A 22,320-nucleotide genomic window follows, 5' to 3' on the forward strand; every position below is an offset into this window, starting at 1 on the left:
TTGGCCCTCAGCCATGCTGCCAGAGCATTGCTCCGGGGAGGATGCAGAGAGCGGTCTCAACAAGTACAGCATGACCTCTCTAGGCACCTGCCTGTTCCCTGCGAGTTTTTGAAGCCCTAATGGTGTTTCTGACAAGGTCTCTGTTTTCTTGGCCAAGGAAAATTCCGGGACACAAGTTGGATTTAGAATAAGCTAAATATTTGTGTGTGAAGGCCACCCAGACAATCTTAAATCTTCAAGTACCAACTGCTGGCAATAGCAGGGACTAAGCAGAGAGCAAATATTACCAGAGTTCACAGCTGTTGATGATCTTCTTCATGGTCCTGTGAGTTTCTGTAGGGCGTGAAGTCCCAGGATAGCCTGACAAAGAGAAGAGACTTTGTCCCCTGTTACTCAGTTATTGCTGGGGTTTTGTTGAATAATGTCACAGCAGGAGTGTTTCACTGACTGGCAAGGAATGATTGTCCAGACATGGATATCAGGCAGAGTCTGTGTTTATCTGTCCAGGCATGGGGACCCACATGGGCTTGCACTCACCTGCCTGCAGTGCTGGTGCTTGTGAGGAGCAGCGCTGACTCCCCTGTGACACACAGCCCCTGCAGAACCAAAGCAATTAATAGTTTCTGTTCTTCCAGGGAGCACACACAGTTTTCTCTCTTTTCTCCAGCCTTTACCACCTATTTGGGTAAAAAAATAACACTGGAAAGGCCTGTGAGAAGCTGTGTAGTTCCTCTTGCTGTTGAATGTTTAGCTGCTGTGGATCTAAGCTCTGCTCAGATATTTGGTGTGGAAGGTGCTTGGTATGAGGCTGTACTGTTTTCCATGGTGATACCCAGAGCCTGGCAGACCCAGGGAGCCATCTGGCTGTTGGGGAAAGAGCTGATTGCCAGAGTCATCTGAGCAGAAATGTGTGTTTCTGCCAATTTTCTCACTTTACTCTTCTTCCTTCAGCACCAGGGCTCTACTCCTACAGGTGTTTCACAATGGTGGGTTTAGGGACAAGACCTTCCTGCAGTTAGTGTGGACCCAAGTGTACGACAGCCCAAAAATGGAGGGTCTCTGAAGTTCATCCAGAAAACAAGTACTGTGACATGCATTCCTTTGATAGAAACTTTTTTTTTTTTTTTACTGCAAAACAAAGTTCTGAAACTCAGGTCTAAAGGTCTAAATATTACTCCTTCAGATCCATTGGGACAAGTCTGTATGTGTGCAAACACACATACATGTATGTATACAGGAGGTGAGACAGGCCATCAAATATATGTGCAAAACAACAGTAACTTTGACACAAAAGGAAGAGATTAGAAAAAATTAAGGGTGGTATGAAAAGCCTTGAGTGATACCTTTCTGAGTTCTTGAATTTGACTAAAATAAGCCAGAGATGGATCTCAAGCAATCTTGTGATATCTTTTGAGTGATGTGACAAATTGCCAAAAGCCATGGATCTGATGCCAAGCTGCTGGCTGTGCATGCAGGGTGAGATGCATTGTGTTGTGGTGGGAGACAGAGCCAGGAGCATGTGGGGTCACTGTGCTTGGTACCCCTTGTGCCAGGGCCACCTCAGCAGCATGGGCTTTGAGCCCAGCCAAGGGTTTGGCACACTGAGGTGCTGTGCTTAGAAAAACACTTTTAGTGTCACTTGACAAATGGAGGCTTGTCAAGATGTTCGAAAGGCAAAATAGATGCCCAGCTCTCTCTCTTGTGTAGGCTGGCAGCTCAGCGAAGCCCCCTGCTTGGTTGTCTGCCCTAACTCCATTACCTCTCTGTGCCTCACTGTCATCTCTGTCCTTACCGTTTCTTCTCCCCAGCCTCAAATCCCATTCCCTCTGCATTGCCCCAGTTGTATCATCTGAATCATGCCAGTGTGGGGGTCACAGCCTGTGACCCCCAACCTTGATTTAGACTAAGCTTTGCACGGCTCTAATGCTGTCCCTCACCAAGATACAGTTCCTGTGAGTTATTCCTCTGTATTTTGTGCTACCTTTGGCCTGGGTGGCTGTGTGGGACCTGGCACTTCTGTGCTTGTGCCTTTGGGGCAGACCCATCACAGCCTGAGTCCCATCTGTGCTGCTCACGTCACTGTTCTCCACCAGCCTGGCAGGGATTTTGTCACCTGGGTGTGAAGGCCAGCTTCTCCTGAGGGGGTGTGTCATTTGGTCAAAAGCCTCTGCAACTGGAAAAGTAATTAAGAATGTTCAGGTGGAATACAAAGAGAGTTTGTTCTCTGAAAGCTGTTTTGGGCAGCAACAAGATTGTCACCTATGAAGAGGTTATTAGAAAAATCAGCAGGTAGGGTCACAAATTTCTTGAAGATAGTCATCTTTTGAGGAGAAGTAGCTACTCCTGCACATATGTGCTGGAAAGTTGGTACTATTGAGGGGAGGCAGTGGGAAGAGGAGGGGTGGCGGTGATTCCCCACCAAAGGAGGATTGCTTGGCTATAAAAACTGGGTCAGCATTTACTGACCACTCTCAGGAAGAGACAGTGCAGGCATAAACTGCAGGTGGCATAGGAATTTAGGCAACTTCTGCCACCACCACCCCCCCCCCCCCAACAGTGATGTTTTTATCTGAGGTATGGATATCAAACACTGCTGTACTTGCAGTGGAGCTAATTAACACAACCTGGAAGACATGGAAATTGGGAATCTAGTTTGTGCCAATCTGACAATATGACCTTTTTCATAGGAATTAAAAAGGCTGTAATGAAAGCACGAGTTTCTGCAGAAATTCACACATTTCTTGCTTCTGTCTGTCAATGGCTGTACTAACAAGGAACAAGAGACAAAGACCAGCTGCCTCTGTCAGGTGTTCTGGATTGCAGTGTAACCCAAGCAAAGCTGCCAGCCCTGCCCACATGGCTCAGGCAGCGAGGCAGTGCTGCAGGGCTGGGAGCCTTTGCTCTGGGCCCTTGGGTGGCACTGGGTGAGTGCCCAGGGCAGGACCACTGCCCCAGTGCCTGGCACTCACCGAGGTGCTTGGAGAGACCTTCTCCTTCCTGGATTGGCAGTGGCCCACACTACTTTGCCTGGAAGTTTATTCATGCCACTGAAAGCCTCAGGGAGTGGAGGGCTCTGCTTCTAAGGCATTCATGGTGGGTCTTCATGAGGGAGCCTCCATCCACAGCTACTTTCTGAATTTGTTGAGTATCAGGGAGAGACCAGGGCACTGATTTGTATGTGGCAAGAACATTAAAAGAGAATTGCTTATACTGTTTTTTTCCAGCATTTGCTTATTTCTGTGCATTATTATTTGCTTATAATCTGTGCTGTGCCATTCCCTGGGAGCTGTAACTGGTACTCACCTGAAATGATAGTGTTTGAATGGTGTGTGATAAAAGGTTCAACAATTTCTAAAAATTACTCCTGTAGTATATTTGGAGCTCCTTACAGCTCCTGTTAGCGGATCACATACAGTTTCCCAGAGCTTAGAAATGATGACAAGCTGACTGCCCCTTTTGTTGTGTGAATTACGTGCCAGCATCTACAAAACCTGCTCCCTGTGGTGGAATGGGTATCTAATTTAAGACAGTTCCTCAGGGGAGCTCAGGATGCAATGAAAGCTGCTGGTTGCTCCATTGGAACTTCTTCCTCTGCAGTTGCTAAGATGGTGTTTGGGTTTTCCCTGGCACAGTCAGTGGCCTCAGTGAAATCCAGGTATATATTTTATAATGGAGCAGTACCTGGCCCTTGTGCTTGGTTGAAGCTGGGGGCTGGCACGTCTCTGTGTGAAAGCCAAGTCCTCACCTTCTCCCTCCCAAGCATTGATAGAAATCTTCTCTCCACACGTCAGAATGTGCATAATGTGATTGTTAGCCAGGACCTTTGACTTCTTCTGTACTTGTGTGAGTATATGAGTCATAGGAGTGAACTCTGAATCCAGCAGGGAGTGATATGCTGGCATGACCTTCCCCATTTCATTGTGCCAGTGTAGATTCCATTACTGCCTCCTGACATTGAAAAGTGTTCACCCACACCACTACATATTCTGAGGGTTGTGGTTAAAGTAAAATGCTCTTTAACGCAATGGTGGTATTGATTCATTTTTGTTGTCTGGAGCCACTAGCAGTAGAAGGCTGTGGAGTAGAGACTTCAGTGTTTACATGTGTGATTATTGGAAATATGGGTCTGCAGGGATGGCTGGAACAGTGAAAAGCCACAGAGTGGCTAAGTGAAAGTTGTGGGTGTTCAGGGAGACCAGGCATTTGCTCTGCAGTTATTCTCCCCTAGATCATGGTAGACCCCATAAGCTCTAAATGCGGCAGGCATTTCAAAAACCTTGCACAGGAGCTAGAGCAATGAGAGGCCCAAGTACTTGTGGGTGGAAGTAAGTTTTTACTATAGGAACAATGGATTGGGAAAGTGCAATCTTGTGTTTTTGGCAGCTGCAGTCTTCTTTTACATGGGTCAAGTGAATTCAAGTGTCAGGTGATGAAACCTGCGGGAGATAAAGGACACTTTCTTATGGGTCATTTCCCCAGGTACAGGTGGGATCCATTTGAGGAGAAAAGCGGAGACAAAACCAGTGATTCATGTGCTGAGGCAGCTGCTATTTATTTTTAGATCACAAAAAGAAAAAGATGGCATTTCTGATGTCAGAAAGGCGATTGCATGAGAGCAGTCAGACTTAGAGGAGTACCTTAAAAATGCATATTTAGTAGCTCTTTTCTCCAGTACCCTCTGTGTTACAGATAAGACATAGGTCTGGTATTGGCAGGAAGAGCCTGACTGATAGGCTGTGATTGCTCTGAATAGTAATAATAGAGGTGATAATTGCAGTTAAGTTCTCACTCTGCTCCCTGGCTTCCCACTCCATTGGGTGGTGACGTAGGGATGCTGGTGTATGTAGCAGTGGGGAGGAGCTGAGCCACATGAAGGCACAGAAAAGCAAAAAAGTGCTTTTTTTACCTTTTCAGGTAGTTGAACAACCTGAGCAGACTAATTTAGCAGTCTGGGATAAACGGGCTGGGACTGGAGACTGCCAGCAGCAGCAGCACAGTTTCCTTCAGAGGGTAGCTCAGTGGTCTGATGCTGGATAGTCTAAACTCATATCCTCCAACCCTCCCCAGTAACTGTGGAGGTATTATGACAGCCATCTGTAGTAATGGCTTAAAAATTGAGATCGGTTTGGCTGAAAAGCCTCGTATTTTCTGTGGCATAGTATTGTAATGGATTGTAAATTTTGCTTGTTCAGTTTCCCTCATTGACATATTGGGGCAATGAATTTGTAAATGAATACTACCCCTATCCTGCACCACTAATTTTTGTGCTTGGCTCACTCAGTTTGCTGCGTTTCAATTCCCATCCTTCTAAAAAAGAGAAACAGAGATTTCTCACTTCCACCCAGGCCTGTTTCTGACCCCTGCTGATTTTCTCCTCCCCTCTCAGTTGCTTCCTTTCAGTAGCTCTCTGCCTGCTGGGTCAGTCAGTGTTCTGCTTACAAAAATAACCCTATCCGCTCCTGTTTGTACTTGATTTCACATCTGTGCTGGGAAGGCAGGGCTGGGATTCTCCCAGGGGAAACAAGCCCTGTTAGCGTGTAAGGCCCACAGGAGCCTCTTTACCACTGGCTGGCAGAACACGAGCAGAGGAGGTGGCTCAGCTCTGCTCTTACTGAGCTCACTGTCCAGTCTCACCAGCAAACCTGCTATTGACTGCAGGGCACCGGAATGACAGGGCTGATCCCTGGACAGGGATGAAGTGAGTCAGAGCATTTGCTCAGGGATCCTATAAAAACCTGTTTCCTCCTAGTACTTAGGCAGTGGTTTGTGCTGTTTTTTTTCTTTTTGCGCTTAAACCTTCATGTGTTTTGGAGGCTTTAGTCTCAGCTTAAAGCTTTCTGCATCAGCATAAAGTTGTTTGTGGCCTGTGCTGATTGTGAACTGATTAGAAACTGGCTGCCCACAGCTCCTAGCATGAAGGGAGGAGAGGGGTGCCTTGTCCCATCTGGGGGAGTAGGAATAGGGAGCTTGGATGGCTTCTGCAGATTCCCATGGCCCAGTCAGCTGGTGGTGTTGGCCAGCAGCCACTGCACCAGCAGCATTTGCAAACCACATAGTTGCTAAGGCACTAGTGCTTGTGGCAGGTAGAAAGGAGCAGAGCCTTAGGAGCTGCATGTGGGAGCAGTGCTGAAGCTGCTCTGTCCACAAAGAATCTGCTCTGACTGGCACAATTTGATATCATCTTGATCGGATTATTTTAGTTAGCATTAAACACAGCTGTAGGTATTTTTTGAGCTGGTATCTCCATCAATTCAAAGGAGAGCAGTGACTGTTGGTTTGACATTGCTGCAACACTCCCTCCCTCTAAAAAAACCCAAACCAGCACCAGGTGCATGTTACCTTCAGTCAAAACAGAATCAGCTCAGAGTTGGCCACTAAACCCTTTCCAGCCTCTGATGAACTTAAGGGACATTTTGCTAGCTACACTGTGATGAAGGATGTGATTTTGATGTTAACTGTGTGCTTGCAGCCTGTGCATCTGAGAGAGTCAGCACAGAGGGCACCAGGGAGCAAGGGGTTCCAGCCAAATGTTTTGCTTGTGGGTTGTCTTTCACAGGTCTTTCATTAGCTGCAAAACATCTTTTTTCCTGCAGCTGGTCCTTTTACTCAGAAAAATCAAATGCAAATATAAAAAAAAGAAGTGCACTTTCTGCCTCATCTTTATTCCCCTTGTTTTGTTTTTCTGGGACTCTCTAGACCTTACTGGAGTTGCCAGTTAGTGCTGGTACTTGTATTTGCGAGAAATTTGGTTTTGTGAAGAAAGGACTGAAAAATAAGTGCCTGGACATACAGCTTCAATTTTCATTTCATGGCTGTGTTTCAAAAATAAACAGTGCCCAAATTTCTTCAGAGATGTGGGGTTTTCTTAGTGTTAGTTCTGCACTCCTGGGCTTCCAGCCAACCCTGTGATTTTAAACTTATCACCAGAAAAAAGGCAGGTTCCTAGCATGGAGGGGTTGACAGCAAGAGTCTGTACATTTGTGTCTGTGCTTGCAAACTGTCTGCCTGACATAGTGCCTGAGAGACACACAGGCAGCTGAACTGCTCAGCACATGGCTAACATCAAATTAATGGCATTATTTCTGAAAGCAAATTCCTGCTGCAGCACAGTTACAGTCAATGTTCACATTCATTGCTTTTGACAGCCTGATATAACATAATTTAATTTAAATTCCCATGTGAGACAGAAGCATAGGCATTTATTTCAAAAATAAAAATAAAACCCCACTTTTTTTTTAATACATAAAGTGCCTGCTCAAAGGAATAAGTTAGCAGCCATACAGTGCAATTGATTTGCAAGAGCCCCTGGATTTCAGTGAAGAGCTCTTTTTAAAGATCAATAGGGAAGACTGTAGCATGAGTGCTTTTGCCACTTAGGTGTTCAAACAAATGCTTGGTGTTAATTCCTTGTCAGGCTTTGATCGAGGGTTGGGGCGGGCACTCAACTGAGTTTGAGAGCAAGCCGGCCATGTACGTCCTTCACCTTTGTCTTGTTAGGCAAATCCTGTAAGAGAATTACAAATACAGACCCTCTTTCCTAAGTTGCCATGGCTGCACAAAGCAGTGATATCCTCGTGCTGGCAAGGCCAGCAGCCAGAATCAGAAGGTTTTCTAAGTATTTGCTTCTTTGGTAATTGCCTGACTGTTCTCACTGAGGTTCTCCTTGTTTGTTCAGTTCCACCTCCCAGGCTGCTCTCGGGGTTGTGTTTGGCTGTGTCACATTATTTGGGAATATACAAGTGGTGGACTGGCAGTTTTGTAATAACTGGGGAGCCTCGCCCAGTGTGGTGGAGTGGGGGCTGTCTCTTGGTATCCAGCACAACCATTTAGATTTTAATTGCACCTTTCCAACAACTGGAAAAGAAGGCAAGAAATGCTATAGGTGTTTTTCAAGGGGATAGAGATAGATGGTGTTCCCTCTTCCCAACCATTTATGTCATGCCACGTGCTTTGGGTTGACTGCTTGGCTGTGCAGTGAACTGTCACCAGCCTCCTAGAAAGCTAACCAGGCTCATGCAGAACAGCTATGTAAACCCCTTTAGGTCATCCTCTCCAATGCAGACCTTTCAGGTGAGATGCAAATGGCAAATGAAATCAGTGTAAAAGTTTCGGTTTTGCATGGGATGGCCTAATACTCGAAAACTGTCAGATTGGTCTAGTTCGGGAGTTTAAATAAAAGTAATTAAAATCAGATGGAACTGGTTTTCAGGTAACGTGAATATTGTGTTTAGCACACCACATTTCCATGGTTAGCATCAGGCCCCATCCCTGGGTCAGACTACCCACCTGCAGTCACATATTCACTGGGTGTGTACAGCCCATGGTGTGTAATGGCATGTGAGCCACAAGCGAGGTGAATGTTTGGTCTGTGTTATAAGTTGGGGCCATTGTAATTTCTGCTTCCTTTGCTCATTATTTATTTAATCTATTGTAATGTGTTTATTAATTTTTATTCACTTCCTCTGTATCCCTTTGCTATGGTGTCTGAACACCTAGAGAGATCTGTGTCTCCAAGAGGAGCAGGCTGATCCACTTGGATCCTGCTGCGTGCTTAGGGCAAGCCATGGCTGAATGGGCTCTGTGCAATGCCATAATCCAGATTCCCACCCACTTTCCCTTGAACTACTAAGAGACCTTTCTGCTTTTATATGGGACCAGATTGTTTCAGAGTTACCTTGTGAATTTTCCCAGCCACCTGGAGTAATGCTAATGTTGTCCCCTCTCCCTTACAACTGGCTGCATTCAAAAAGAGACTGTGCTTTGTAGATGGTACTTGCAGAGATAGTTGCTCCTTAGCTCTTGTCCCAGAAGTTGTCCTTAGGTTAGGTGCTTGCTGGCAGGAGGCTGCTGGGATGTGTCATCTTAGGGCTGAGTGTCTTGGCAAGGCAGTGAGTGCCCTCGAGGCCTTGAGTGCTTCTTGCAGGCGTGGTTTTGTTTTTGAGACTCGTGCAAAGATCAGGTGCAAGCGGGATTTTTTCCCTGAGTAAGGAGTAAGACAGTTGGGACATACAGAGCAGTCAGGGCTGGTTCTGAGCTTCCAGGTGTTTTTCCTGGGAAAAAGAGCTTGGGTTGCTACCCACTCAGCTCCCTGTGCAATGACAGACAGGCAGGAAAGCCTGGAGCCGGCATCCGTATGGCTGATTCATGAAGTAAACGGAGAAAAGATGACATAAGGAATAATTTGGGTTAGATACAGAATTAGTAGGAGATTGTTCCTGTTAACTGTCCATCTCCTCCTCTTTCTCATCATCCTCAGCCTTGTTCTCCTAGGTGTCCCAGCTGCTGGCTACAGTGCATTGAACAGATCAGCCATAGAGCTCTTGGTGCTTGGCACAACCTTAGATAATTTAATTTGGTTTTTATTGTGTAACCTTGTGTGAAAACTGCACACAATAATCTATTCCACAGTAGTTACGCTTTGCTACTCTTGCTTACAGAGATTCAGCACTTTATATATAATGGGGACTGCCTTTCCCTAGGTGGATGTTTTCTTTTCCATATATCTCAGATCTGTTCTCTGTGTGATATAATTGATTCCCAGTTGTTTCCTTCTTGCAAATTTTTGCTAGACCCTACTTTGGGAAATGGGAAGAAGAAATGGGCTGTCAGTAACATGCTGATATACCAAAATGAGATGCTCAGTTTGATGTCTGAAATCACCAGCACATCCTGCAAAATGTGATGACTCAGGCCCCAGCAAGCACTTGGTTTGATCACCTGATTTACTCAGTGTCAAAGTTGTTGCTGGTTTCAGCCAGGTAGAAACAAGCTCTTGCATTTGGTTTACAATTGCTAAGTGAGAAGCTGTGCCCAAAACCCAGACCTAAAATGATACACCAGTAGCGCAAGGAATGCCATTTAAGTGCCATCTTTTATACTTGTGGCCTTTTTATTTTCCTGTTAGGAAGTGAATTTCTGCTGTGCGAGGGTTTAAAGATAAATTGGCAAGTAACATTTGGACCCTGCTTTTTCTCTGGTGTAACTCATTTTTGTAATCCTTTATTTTTCAGTGTGTGAGAAGTGATTATAGCATTGTGTCTAATCTTTGTGTACAGTAATTTTTCATGCCAACATTGTGCATTATGATCTCTGTCACAGACAATAAAGCAAAGCTGTCGATAAACTATCTGCAGTAATAATGAAAAGGCTGGGTTTTTACAGTCTGCATTGATTCAGCAACACTATGTTTTTGGAGTAGTCTGTTCTGAAATATGAATGTATCATAATCAAATTCAAATCAATTGTTCCCACATTTAGCTTTGAAGGATGCATGGAAAAATATCTGGTTTTTGTAATAAGTTTAATGTAACAGTCTAATCTTTTCATTAATGATTTCCTACCCAAGATTACATTTTCAAAGCCATATGCAATCATTTAATTGTGTGCTTTCTTATTACTATTAAACACAATTAGTCCTACTATGACACTTTGAAAACATACCCCTTGCAGTAAATGCTGCCTCCAGAGTATCCCAATGTGAGAGCAGCTCTCCAGCATTTGGAGCCCCTTGGCACAGATTGTCACTGCTGTGACTGCGCCTGTGTTGCCTCTGAAATGTGGAGTGGTGCGGTGCTTGCGGCTGTTTTATTTGACTGTGTCTGGCTTTTTCAGCCACCCGCTGGCATCCACTGGCAACCTCTGGAGATTTTACTTTGTGATTAAATAGTAATGAAAGAGCTTGACTTGTTGAGAATAAGTTAAAAAATAACAGTAATATCATGAGCATAATGTAGGATGGGTGTTAAAACCTCCGTTATTTGTTTGTATTTACTCAGTCCTTGAGGATTGGAGAGAAAAGCTCCCATAATGTGCTGTCAGAGAATGTGTCTGCTCAGGAGATAAGCAACTGTCTGCTTTAGCAAGCAGCAGATTAGAAAATGGCTTTCACAGCTACTGCTTCAGCCTTCCTGGAAACACAGCCAGTTTGGAACGCCAGGAAAGCCCCATTGCTCAGCATAGGATTTTCTGCTTCACCAGGAGTAGTGCAGGGTGCTCATGTGGGGCACCTGTCAGTGCAGTTCACTCCTGCATGGGCCCATTCTTGGCCTTCAGGGTCCTCCTGCAGCCACTGGTGCTGGAGTGGGTGCTGCCAACACAGAGGCTGTGGGTGCTGCCAGTGCCATAACCGGGGTCCCCACAACCTGGCCTGTGTGTTGCAGGGTGTTTCCTAGAAAGCATAGAAACAGTAATTATTAGTGTGCGTGCCCATATATTTATATTTTCATAGAAATATACATGCAATGTATATAAAAGAAATAATATTGTGAAGTTGAACACAAAATGGTGCCACTGACCAAACCCAGCTTTCATTTCCCCAGCCCCAGAGTGGGTTGCTGTTGGATATAGAGCTGTCATCTTGACTCAAAAATTTTGGTAGTTGATTTGGAAAAAAAACAGCTGAACCTACAACTGCATGGAATTTGTCCCATTTGTAGCCATTGCCAGTGTCTGTCTAGAGCTACTTGTGCTTCTTAAAGCCTTTCATGGCTTGTCACGGGAACTGAACAATATTTAAAACCATGTCAGATTAAGGGTTTTCTAAGCAATATTAACCTGTCAAGGTAAAGGCTTATAGTCTTGCAGTTGCTTGACAAGCTGCATTATTTGTCCTGTAATGTTAATTTGTGCTGAGGCTCTGCAGGTAGGTGTAGTTAGGTGTATGAAACCTGACTTTTGATGTTCCCTAAGGCTAAATGAAAATGGCCCCTTGATCAGTTTTTGTTAGAACACTTGACTAGTCTCTTCTGGCTTAAGTCACTGTCCTGCCAAATGCTGAGTTTAAACTTTCTCATGAGTTTTTGTTTTCACAAAGGCTGATGATACCAGTAGCAGAAGGGAGATAGATGGATAGATGCTGAAGTGGACTGTCGTGGTCTCTCCTTATCTGAAAGAGAGATGCTTTGTTTGTAAGGGCAAGCAGGATGGTTCTGTGCACAGAGATGCTCACAATGACTGGTCTGTGAAGGTTGTTTCAATGCAATCATGCTTGTAAAGTTTACTCTAGCTTCTCCCCAGTATTTAGTTTGTTAAGGTGTTGACACAATTTTGCTGACATTCTTCTTAAGTGGATTATGCTCACAGCCAGTTTTCAAAGCAAACAGATGGCTCTTCAAACGGAGCATTGCACACAGATTTTTTTTTAATGGTGTCTCTAGAATTATGACAGCTCTGTCAGAGAGGGCTAGTTTGTCGTTAATTTTCTCATGACAGATGATTCAAAATAATTTTTGCTTCTTTGTCTTGCTCAAATGAACCAGCTGTTTAAAAATAAAAATCACAAGGAGACTAAGACATTAATCAATTGGTCTGTACATGAATGGAATTGCACTATTTTGATAAGTCCACTTCTGTTTTTAGATCATTGTAAAATAAGAATGTCTTCAAAATACTGGAAGTATGCTCAGGAGGCGTGTGTTTTTTCTTGGAACCTGAAGACATGTTGTGCATTGCCTCAGACAAAATCTGTAATCTGAATTGCCTGTTTACTTAAATGTGAAATCAGAATATGGATAAGGGAGAGCGGGTGGCTTGGCACTTTCACGTGGGGTATGAAGTCCCTTCTGCAGACTTCAGATGTGAGTCTTGGCAGGGCAGACTTGGGCTGTTGTCCACCAAACGGTGCATCTAATCCCAAATAGCATCCATCCATGTGTGTCTCAGTCCCTGGACAAGCACACAGTTTGTGGGCCACCCTGAGAAACATTTCCAAGCTTTGCCCTCACCCTGGAGAGGGGTTGCTTCTTGCACTGAGGGAATTTTTCTGTTCTTGGACATGCACACACAGTGTCAGGTTTTGGCTTGGAGAAGTTAAGGTTGCAAAGCATGGTCACCCTGATTTTTCCCTGTTTGATGGTGAAGTCTTTAGTGTCTTTGGTCCTGTGTGCATAAGAAGTAGCAGCCAGGGGTATTTAATCCTAAACCCAAACTATTTAAAACTGCATTTGTGCAGGTTGAAGAGATGGAAGATGTATTGAGGAGAAACATTGACGATTCTTTCTGATAACATTATCATATTGTTAATTATATGTACTTCGTTTATGTGGCAGTGTTGTCTGTCACTACAGCACCGGCAATATTCCTCTGCCATTTGCAGAGAGGGAGGGATACCAAGGTGGGCCAGGTGCTCCAGGCAGCTCTGGGGCTCTTGAATTCTTGCCTACTGTCTTTAACCATAAGCAAAGCCTCTGACATAAAAGTAAGTTCAGAGCTATGAAAAATATCTGCTGCATAATTTATTCTTGTTTTGTTTTTCCACACCGTGCCTGCTGACTGGATCCCAAGCTCTTTGTCTGTGTATTCCCAGAACTGTCATGCTGCTGAGACACAAAATCCTTTCAAAAAAGCTTCATAGCAAATGGCACAGAACTGCTCACACAGTCCCAGTGCTTTTTGTTATTCTCACACTGAGTTGTATTCCCAACATCTGGATGGTGATTTGCATCGTTCAGCAGGGACAAATTTGTGACACCAGGAGATAAGGCAATCATGCTCTCAGGCACAGGCTGTCGTCCCTGGATGACGTGGTGTTCCACGTGGTGTTTACCAGTGCTGCAGCCTTGCAAGCCACCATTGTTTCTTGGTTGTGAACATTGTGTACAGGGGTTCAGACCCTGTGAGTCCAGTGTCAGGCACTGGCAAAAAGGAAACTGTGCTCATCAGTGTAGGATAAATCCTTCCTCTTAGTTCTGGGGAAAGGGAGAGCAGAGATGCTCCTACTGCTGGAAGGTATCACACTGTGACTCATCCAACACATCTGATTTGTTTGGAGAGCCCAAGGAGAGGGGCAAGTGATCAGTCACCCTTCCAGTGAGCCCAGGGTCCTGCTTAGTGTCTCTTTTATCCTGTGAGGCCCATCAAAGTACCTGTGATATGCAGGTGATCAGGCTGGGTGGCAGGGAGCTGAATGTGACATTTCAGTCAGTGGAAGTATTCCTTATAAGTATTAGTGTAACCAGCTGCAGTGTGTGCTGTACTTCAAGCTGTACTTGGGGTGACATTAGGAGAAGAGGAGCTCAACTTCTTACTGAGTTTTAACAACCAGATGCATCTCCTGGGTTTTATTTATTTGTATCCTGTAGCTCCAGAATCTTGTAGCTTCACTGCACTTGAGATATCAATATTGCATAAATATTCATTTTGGCATTTCTGAACCCCAACTCCTTAATACAAATTTCATGTAACAAATTTTTCCTGATTGTTACAAATTGGATTGATACCCTATTAGTCACCTCACATTTACATGCTCTGAGAAGATACAGAATCGGCGTGTTCATGAAGTCTCATTCCCATTTGTCTTCTAGAAGGTCCCAAACAAAATGGTTCAGAAGGGTTCACTAGAGTGCTATGGGATGATGTGTTTCATATGGGCACAACTTGGCCTGCTCTTCTCAAGGAGAGCCCAAGGCTGGATATCAAATCCAGGTAGAAGGAGGGGTGGGTTATCAGGGTCTCTCAGCTCCTAAGGGGCCTCTGGCTGGGAACATGCAGCCATTGCCATGGGGGATCTGATGCCAGGGAGCAGGGAGGGAGCTTGGGGAGATGGGTGCCATGTGCCATCACTGGCAGCCCTGGCAGGACCTTGCTGTTGACTATGGAAGAGGAAATACCTTCTCCTGCAGCCTCCTTCTGTTCAGGCCAAAATTACCTCCCAAGGCTGGTGACATGGAAGTGGGAGGAGTCTGATGCCTGTCCCACCCTGTCCAGTGCTGGCTGCTGCCTTCCTGACTGTGCTGGCACCAGGCTGCAGGAGGGGCTTCAGTCCCATTTCCAGGGGACAGAGATGATTTCAGACAGGACCTGGGACCTGTAGGGACACAGGAGCAGTATTGCTTCTTTTGATCCTGAGCGATGTGTGCAATCCCTGACTCTGTCCTGCATGTCTCTGCATCCCCAGGGCCAAGGAGATCTCCTGAAGAACGCCAAGAATGAAGCCCTGGAGAACATGAAGCAGATCCAGCTGGCGTGCCTGTCGTGCGGACTGAGCAAAACTGGGAGCGGGCAGGCAGATGCCAAGGCAAAACGGTGCCTGGAGGCAATACAGGAGAAGGATACTGGAGATGAGAATGGGAGGCTGTGAGGAGAGGCAGAGCTGTCACATTTGTCACAGATTTCAATAAGTCTAAACTATTTTTTTAAAGCATTTAAAAATTCACACAGGAGTGCCCTCTACAGGGTGTGATAGTATTAAAATCCTCACAATGTCAGTATTTTAATGCAGTTAATTTATCCGAGTTAAACTCTGGTAGTGAGATTTCTAATGAAGCCAAGCTGTCTGTATGCAAGTGCGTGTGTGTGTGCGCACATGCAAATCCTGTAGACACCCTTTCATGCATTACATTAGCCATTTGCTAATTTATTCCTTTGTCATCTTTGAATAGGCCTGTTCATTCTGAAGATCAAAACAAATTGAGAGCACTTGTATCAGTTTTGGGCTTTACTTTACTCTCCAGCTTTTATCATTTTACTTATAGGCTATATTACTGTTATGCTGTTTAAACAAACAGACAAAACGCATCAAATTTCACTGACAGCTGTTTTTGTGAGGACATAACTGGTGGTTTGCTGCAGACCCTGAAGGTGATTTTTTGTGAACAGTTACAGCCAAGTAAACAGGATATGAAATGATCAGAGTTGCTAGGTAGATTATCAGTAGATTTGAGGTGTATTTTTCACTGATTTTAGCAAACTGCTCTTCAGGGTACACCCAGACAACACATACTAACATAAAAACTGGCTGATTTAATTTATTCCAGCAAAACATTGCTACCTTGTAGATCTGCAAGACAGCTAGTCTTTGCTGATAGGCATTAGCTTGAGTAGTAATGACCATAGCTAGCCAGCCCTGTAATTATGGGGAGAGCTGTGAGTACCCTTTGGTGGTCATGAACGCTGAAGGTGACCTTCAGGCTGTTCTGAAACAGCCAGTGATGCCAGTATTAAAAGGAAGGTTTTCCAGATTTCACAAAATGTGAGCTTTAGTGCAAGATGTGTGAAAGGTCAGGCCTTGCTTGCCACCTTCTGCATAGATGTTGGAGTCATCTGGATGAAGCAAGCAGGCTCTGGCCTAATGTTTTTGTGGTTAAAATCATTGTTCTAGAGATTTAAAAGCGGGGCTGAAGAACTACTACTGGTGTAGTATAGAGAAATAGCTTGTGGAAAAACAGGTTGCCAGCATTTTTGTACAGCAGCTACAAATATCCTAACACATGTCATGTGTTTGGGGAAGTTCTGAGAATTGGCTGCCTCTTTGTGCTGCTGTAGAAAGGAGACAGAGAATGTCCCAAAGCAATGCATCCTCATCCCTCCTGATGTCCAGCCCACCTGTGCTCACAACATTCATTTCAATTGTTTAAGTACTGTGCTTGAGTGGAATATTTGTGTTATCTTTAACAGGACTAAGTGTTTTATGGTTATAAAAAGACTATATTTATTTAAAGCATTGCTTTTATTTTTAAAAGCTACTTTTTAAATTAATTTGATTAACAAATATGCTAATTTTCTGAATTTAACAAAAAGTAATTGCTGAAAGTTTGATCATTGGAAATTCTTATATAGCTATTGTGTTAAGTTATTTTTGACTTCTTAATAACACTATTATGTTCATGTTGCACATTACTGAGAGAGTAAAGCTATGAAACAACTTTGACCCATGATTTTGCAGTGATTTTACATGATTCTGGATAAAGGTGGGTTAGAGTGGGTAAGTTGCTTGAGAGAAGGTCCTGCTCTAACAGCAGCTGTGTTATTGCAAAGGTTATAACTCAGGTGCCTTAAATACAATTTCAGTAAAATTTGCCATACTTGCTCAGATCCAGCCTTAAATGCTCTTGTTTATCTCTCCATTAGATTCTGAGTGTGTGTTCAGACTTCACTGAGCTCTGGAGAAGTGTCTTTTGTGTTTCAGGCAAGGCATAAAGCCCACATCAATGGTGTAAGTGTGCATGTTCACATTTTGTCCTCTTGGGTTATGTTTGTACAAAAACAACACTTGGCCTTCACTACTTACAGTTAGGGACTATGGAAACCGTTACCCCAGCATCATCAGCTGCAAAGGATCAGCCTTTGGAAAGCATCCCTCTCAGAAGGGAGAGGTTGCTTCAGGAAGAGCGAGTGGCTTGCCTCTTGATGTTTCATTTAAATCTAGAAATATCTTGATTTCCTCAATCTAAAAGGCTGTCCTAATGTCTGTATAGGAACTTCTGGCAAAATACCTTCTCTGATGTTAGGAACAAATGAACATGAAATTAGAGAGAGAAGGGCTTTCTTTCTATGCTCACATGTAGAGGGGGTACTACACAGCTCTCACTCTGGATGCATTAGAAGAACCCAAAGTGGCTGGATGGAAATCCCATAGCATGCACACACACCTTTCATACCATGTTTAGCATTCATGTCATGTCCTGTGCTAAGGTCATGCATTCTGTGCCAAAATACAGGAGCGCAGAGAATTTGGGGCTGGCACCCAGAACCCCGCAACTGGAGCAGCTCCACCCTTCCTCCTGCACCAACAGAGGGGCTGGCAGCAAAAGCTCATCTCACCTTCCTCTGAGCTCCTTTGAAATCACTGGGAGTGGAAGTGAATGACAAAGTGGCAGTTGGTGTAATAAAAATTCAGCCTTGAGGGAGAACTCATGGAAAAGTCATATCCAGCATCAGCAACAAACACACAGAGGGGACTGAGTGCCTGGCCTTTTTGGGAAGTGTTTCATGGTGTGCCTGGCTTCTTGCAATGGAACAGTCTTCTCTGGGTCCTCTGCTGGTACGATTTGCCTGATGTCCCACATGAATGGGTGGATATTATCTGTATTGTTTCTATGGAAGTTATGTCAGGAAGGTGTTACAGGCATTTGCAGTTGCATACAGCGGAGTTGAACAGCTAGAAATCAGAGAAGCTCTCAGGGACTGGTGTGAGGAGCTGTCTGCCAGCAGGGAGCACAGGAGTGAATCTACCTGAGTTCTCTGTGCCACTGAGTCTTCCATCTTTACAGTATTTGTTTTCTCTCTGTCATTTGCTCAGCTGTAAGATAAAATGTATCATGTTTTCCTTCCCAGGCACAGATTAATGACACATTTCTGGAAAACCTTTGAGTTTGCTCTTGCTCTCAGGAGTACAACCAGGCACTGTAACACTGTGATGTCTGCCAAATCCTTCCACTGCTGGTGAGCACAGGTGAAGGCAGCACGTGTGGGAAGGGCTGAGCCACCACACAATCACCACTCCCAAGGGCCTTGGTTCCTCAGGGATCAGGGATGTCTCGTCCATGTGCTTGTGTGTCTGACCCCTACCAAACTGCACCTTTGGTCAAGTGTGGCAGAGGGGCAGCCACCTCACAGGTGTTAAATTCCTACATGTTTCCCAAGCAAGGATGGGGCAGGCAGCTCAGAGAGACCCCAGCATGGGGCACAGGGCTACAGTGTGACCTGTACATGTAAGGGGGACACTGGGGGCCATGAGAAAAAGATGGATGCAGAGATTTCACTTGGATTTTGTTGCTTATATGCATGCATGAAGGAATCCAGCCATGAAGCATGGGAGGAAGCTGAATTAGTCCAGCTGTTCACAAACCTGATTAGTCTTAAATCAGCAGGAATAGTTTTTTCAAATTTCATGTGCTGACATGACCAGTAGGACTTGACCCCTTTCCCCTCCCTTTCCTGAATTCTGCATGACTTAAAGCACCATGCTGTTCTACTGCTTTCTGTATAATTTTTCATGTATTTAGTTCCCTGTTTTTAAAGGGATAATGCAGCTTCTCAGTGCAAAGAAGGTGAAAGTTTTGTTCCCTTTTCCAAGATTAATCTCCCAAAATAGATTATCAGATAATTGCATGCATAGAGAGCACTTTCCTGTATGATATGCCATCTCTCCCATCTCTCTGTTCAGACTAAAACATTAGGTCATAGCCTTCTTGGCATTGGTCCCACCCCTAACAGGGTTAGACAGCAGCCTCAGGCAGGGGACTAACTCAGGAAGCTTCAGAAAAAAAAGGTGAGGGGGGGGTCACAGGAGCAGTGTCTTCAGGTCTGCTGTGGAGCTGAGCATGGTGGCCCTGGCTCATATCTCAGCAGCAGTAGGTGAAGTACACATTCAATAAAACCAGGATTTGGTCCTCTCCCTGCCTTAGGTAGGCATGAAAATCCATTGTTACCATAACATTGTACCAGTGAAGCTGTCTCCATATTGCCACACCAAGCAAAGGGCAGCTGGGGAGCACTGCTGGGATGTGTTTCATGGGTCCAAAGCGTGAGTGCTCTTTGAGACTGTTCTGGCACAGTCCTGGCAGGTTGCCTTTGCACAGTCTCAGGCTGAGCAGTCTTGCATTTGCCTTCCACAGCAAGTTCCTGAAAAAATGTTTCCTTTCTGAAGTGATGTTGAGGGCTTTGTGAGTTCAGTAACCAAGATGTGACTGACCCAGCCAGAAATGTGATGCAAGTTCTGTCTCACCAGCTGTTCCTCTGCAACAGAGAGTACTGTGTGAACATGCCCCTGATCAAGCAGGTCATGTGTTAAATGAGGATGTTACACTCTTCCTGATTATTTGAAACACTTTATGAATAAATTGCTTTTGCAGAAAATACTCATGGAGTAATTCCAAGAAAACATGCAGACATCAAATTCTCAGCAGACAAATCTTGAGCAGGAAACAGTGTTGTGTTTGACAGCTGTTTGCTGTGCACAGTCCACACCACCCTCCTCTGGGAACTGGAAGAAAAATGAATGATTCCAAAGGCAAGTTTGAGTTACTGATGATGGTAGAAGATTTTTCCTTGTTAAGTTTCACAGCAGAGACTCATTCATTTAGAAAGACATGGGTATAGTAGAATTGGGAAGCAAATGTGATACTTGAGGCCAAAAGTGTGCTTGGAGAGGAGGTGGCACGTTGAGTGTGGGGCTGTGCATGGGGAAGCACAGGGTGAGGGCCCAGGAGGAGCAATCAATCCCCCTGCAGTGGCAGAAAAGGGCTGTTTGGCCATGGAGCAGTTCGGTAACCGGTGGGGTTGGTTTGCACCAGCAGAAGTTTGCAGAGCCCTCAGTGAGGGCTAGAGGTGCGATGGCAGTTTGGCCCATCCCTGGCCCATGGTTTACTGAGGTGGGAGAAGGAGGATTAATCTGGCTTGTTTGGAAGCACATATGGGGAGATTGGAGGCTAGAGATGAATTATTTGTATGCTTCCTCACATAGCGTCTGCTGAACCAGCTACACGTAAAGCAATTAAAAACAAGAGAGAAATGATGGTTTGGACAGCAGGAGCTGCTGTGATTATTTATGATGGTGATGGATGGAGAGGGGAGCTTTGCAGTTGCAGCATTAGTGTGCCCTGCATGGGGGAGAAGCTGAGTGCTGCTGTTGCCTCCTGCACCTGGCAAACAGGGCAGAGTAGGGGCTGCTGCTGTGCTTCATTGCAGGTCCTCCCAGGGCGGAAGGTGAGTGTGCTGCAGGGGCAGAAACAAAGCATTGAAGAACGTACCAGTATTGGCAAGTCCATTGCTTGCTAGTGTCGATGTACTCTGCCTTCAGGATTCACCAGCCCTGACTCAGCTGTCCTTTGCTGGTTTGCAGCAGCCTCCTGCACAAGGTGTTTCCAAAGCCAGGGCGGCACAGCTAGAGCTGAGCTGTGCCACCAGCTCCCCCCTGGACATCATCTGCTTTGATCCTTTTCTTTGCACTCCTCGATGGACTCTAGTTTTTATGGAATCTGAGCAGCAAGAAGGAAATGCTTTTGGGCAGGGCCAGTAAGCACCCAGCCCATGGCCACTGGGACCCTTCTCTGGGATGTGTGGAGCTGCCCTGGGCAGGTGGCAGCTCCCTATGGAGCTCCATCAGACACTGCCTGGTGAAGCTGTTTTTAGGAGGCTCAGCTCCGCCATAGCATGAGGGAGCTCAGCTCCTACCAAAGCCAAGCTGTAATTTCACCTGCTGATGCTGTGACTATATTTTGCAGGTATCTTGTCTGTAACTGGTTGTCCACACAAACTGCTCTGCTGATTGCTAGTGAGACCCATCCCAGCTTCCCATTGCTTTGCCAAGGCAAGCAGTTTTTGTCCCAGCTCCTGAGGGAGAGGGTGGCAGCACTGTTTCAGGACTGCCATTAGACTATGGGGTGGAAACAGAGTTACTCTGAAGGATTTGATGCACTGGCCAAGAAAACAATCTAGAGGTGTACAGCCACAGGCAGCTGATGATGTGGCAGGGCACCCTTGTCGGATCAGTTGAAACATTTTGGAAGCAACTGAGTGCAGAATTGAATTGTCATCAGAGTAAACCAAAAATGCTGAGTCCATGAGACTGGCTCAGGTTTGCAAACTGTTTGAGGTTGGCTTGGAGTTACTTCAAGGCACATGTCCCTTAGGGCAAGCAGAAGATGATCCTGTGTTTCTGGAAAGCCTGCTTTGGTATTTAGGGTCTAAGCAGAGGCAGGATGTGTGCAAGTGACTGCCTGCAATCCAGCAGGCTGGGGGAGTTAGCAAACCCAGGTGTGTCTTTTTTGGTTACTGATTCTAACTTGGTATTTCTTAACAAGGTGATTGCAATTAACCAGTAGCTGTGATTCAGTTGGAATTGCCCCCTCCAGGTCTTGAGGAGATATGTGAAAACTGACATTGTGGTCTGTCACACTCTTTATGCATGGAGGCTGTTGGCTGGGGATTTTTTTTGTTAATGCTTAAAGGTCATAATTACCATCAAATGAACACAAATATCCACGGGAAAAAATGTTTCTACCAGACAGCAAATTAAGGATAGATGAAAGTCTCCAGTATGGAGTCAGGTGACAGCATTAATGAAGATAGAATCGTATCAGTTTTAATTTCTCTCATTATTTTTGTGAATTTGGATGTGAAGATTGACTGAATAGTATTTATTAATGATGTGTATGGGAAAGAGGCTTAGGCCTGGTAAGGAATTTTTATGGGGTAGCGTTACACTGTGAGGCCTCTGGATCCCAGCTGTATAGCAAGGAAAATACAGCTTGTGTGTCCCAAGTTCCTAAGGGAGCAGATAGCTCTAAGCCCTGCCCTTTTTTCTGGTAGTGAACAGAGCACAGACAATACTCTGAGCCATATCCTGGAGAGGCTCAGGTGCCTCCTTGTGTGGTACCCTCCAACCACTGGGAGCCCCTCAAGAGGGGGCCACGGGGCTCCTGCTCGGAGAAACTGCACAAACAGCAGCATCTCAGCATGATAAGGAGAGCAGGGGGAGCAGCAGTTCTGGGCATGGGGCTGCTGGCCTTGTGCAAGGCAGGTTTTCCTGGGCAGCTGAACCCTCTCTATTGTCAGTGCTGAAATAGGTGTCTTTAGGCAGCCATTTGTCCCACCTGTTCA

At 45.2% G+C, this 22,320-nt stretch overlaps 1 protein-coding gene across 1 annotated transcript in view; it reads left to right on the plus strand.

Annotated features, from left to right (window-relative positions):
* PLCL1 (phospholipase C like 1 (inactive)) overlaps positions 1 to 16,645 on the plus strand; it is a 181,098-nt gene extending 164,453 nt beyond the window's left edge. Inside the window, exon 6 of the mRNA XM_053981930.1 lies at positions 14,894 to 16,645. Within this exon, the coding sequence (XP_053837905.1) occupies positions 14,894 to 15,076 (183 nt within the window). The 3' untranslated portion in view covers positions 15,077 to 16,645. The remainder of the gene's footprint in view (positions 1 to 14,893) is intronic.
* The last annotated feature ends 5,675 nt before the right edge of the window (positions 16,646 to 22,320 follow it).

The sequence above is a fragment of the Vidua macroura genome, chromosome 7 (genome assembly GCF_024509145.1).
Source record: "Vidua macroura isolate BioBank_ID:100142 chromosome 7, ASM2450914v1, whole genome shotgun sequence".
In the NCBI taxonomy this organism is placed as follows: Eukaryota; Metazoa; Chordata; class Aves; order Passeriformes; family Viduidae; genus Vidua; species Vidua macroura.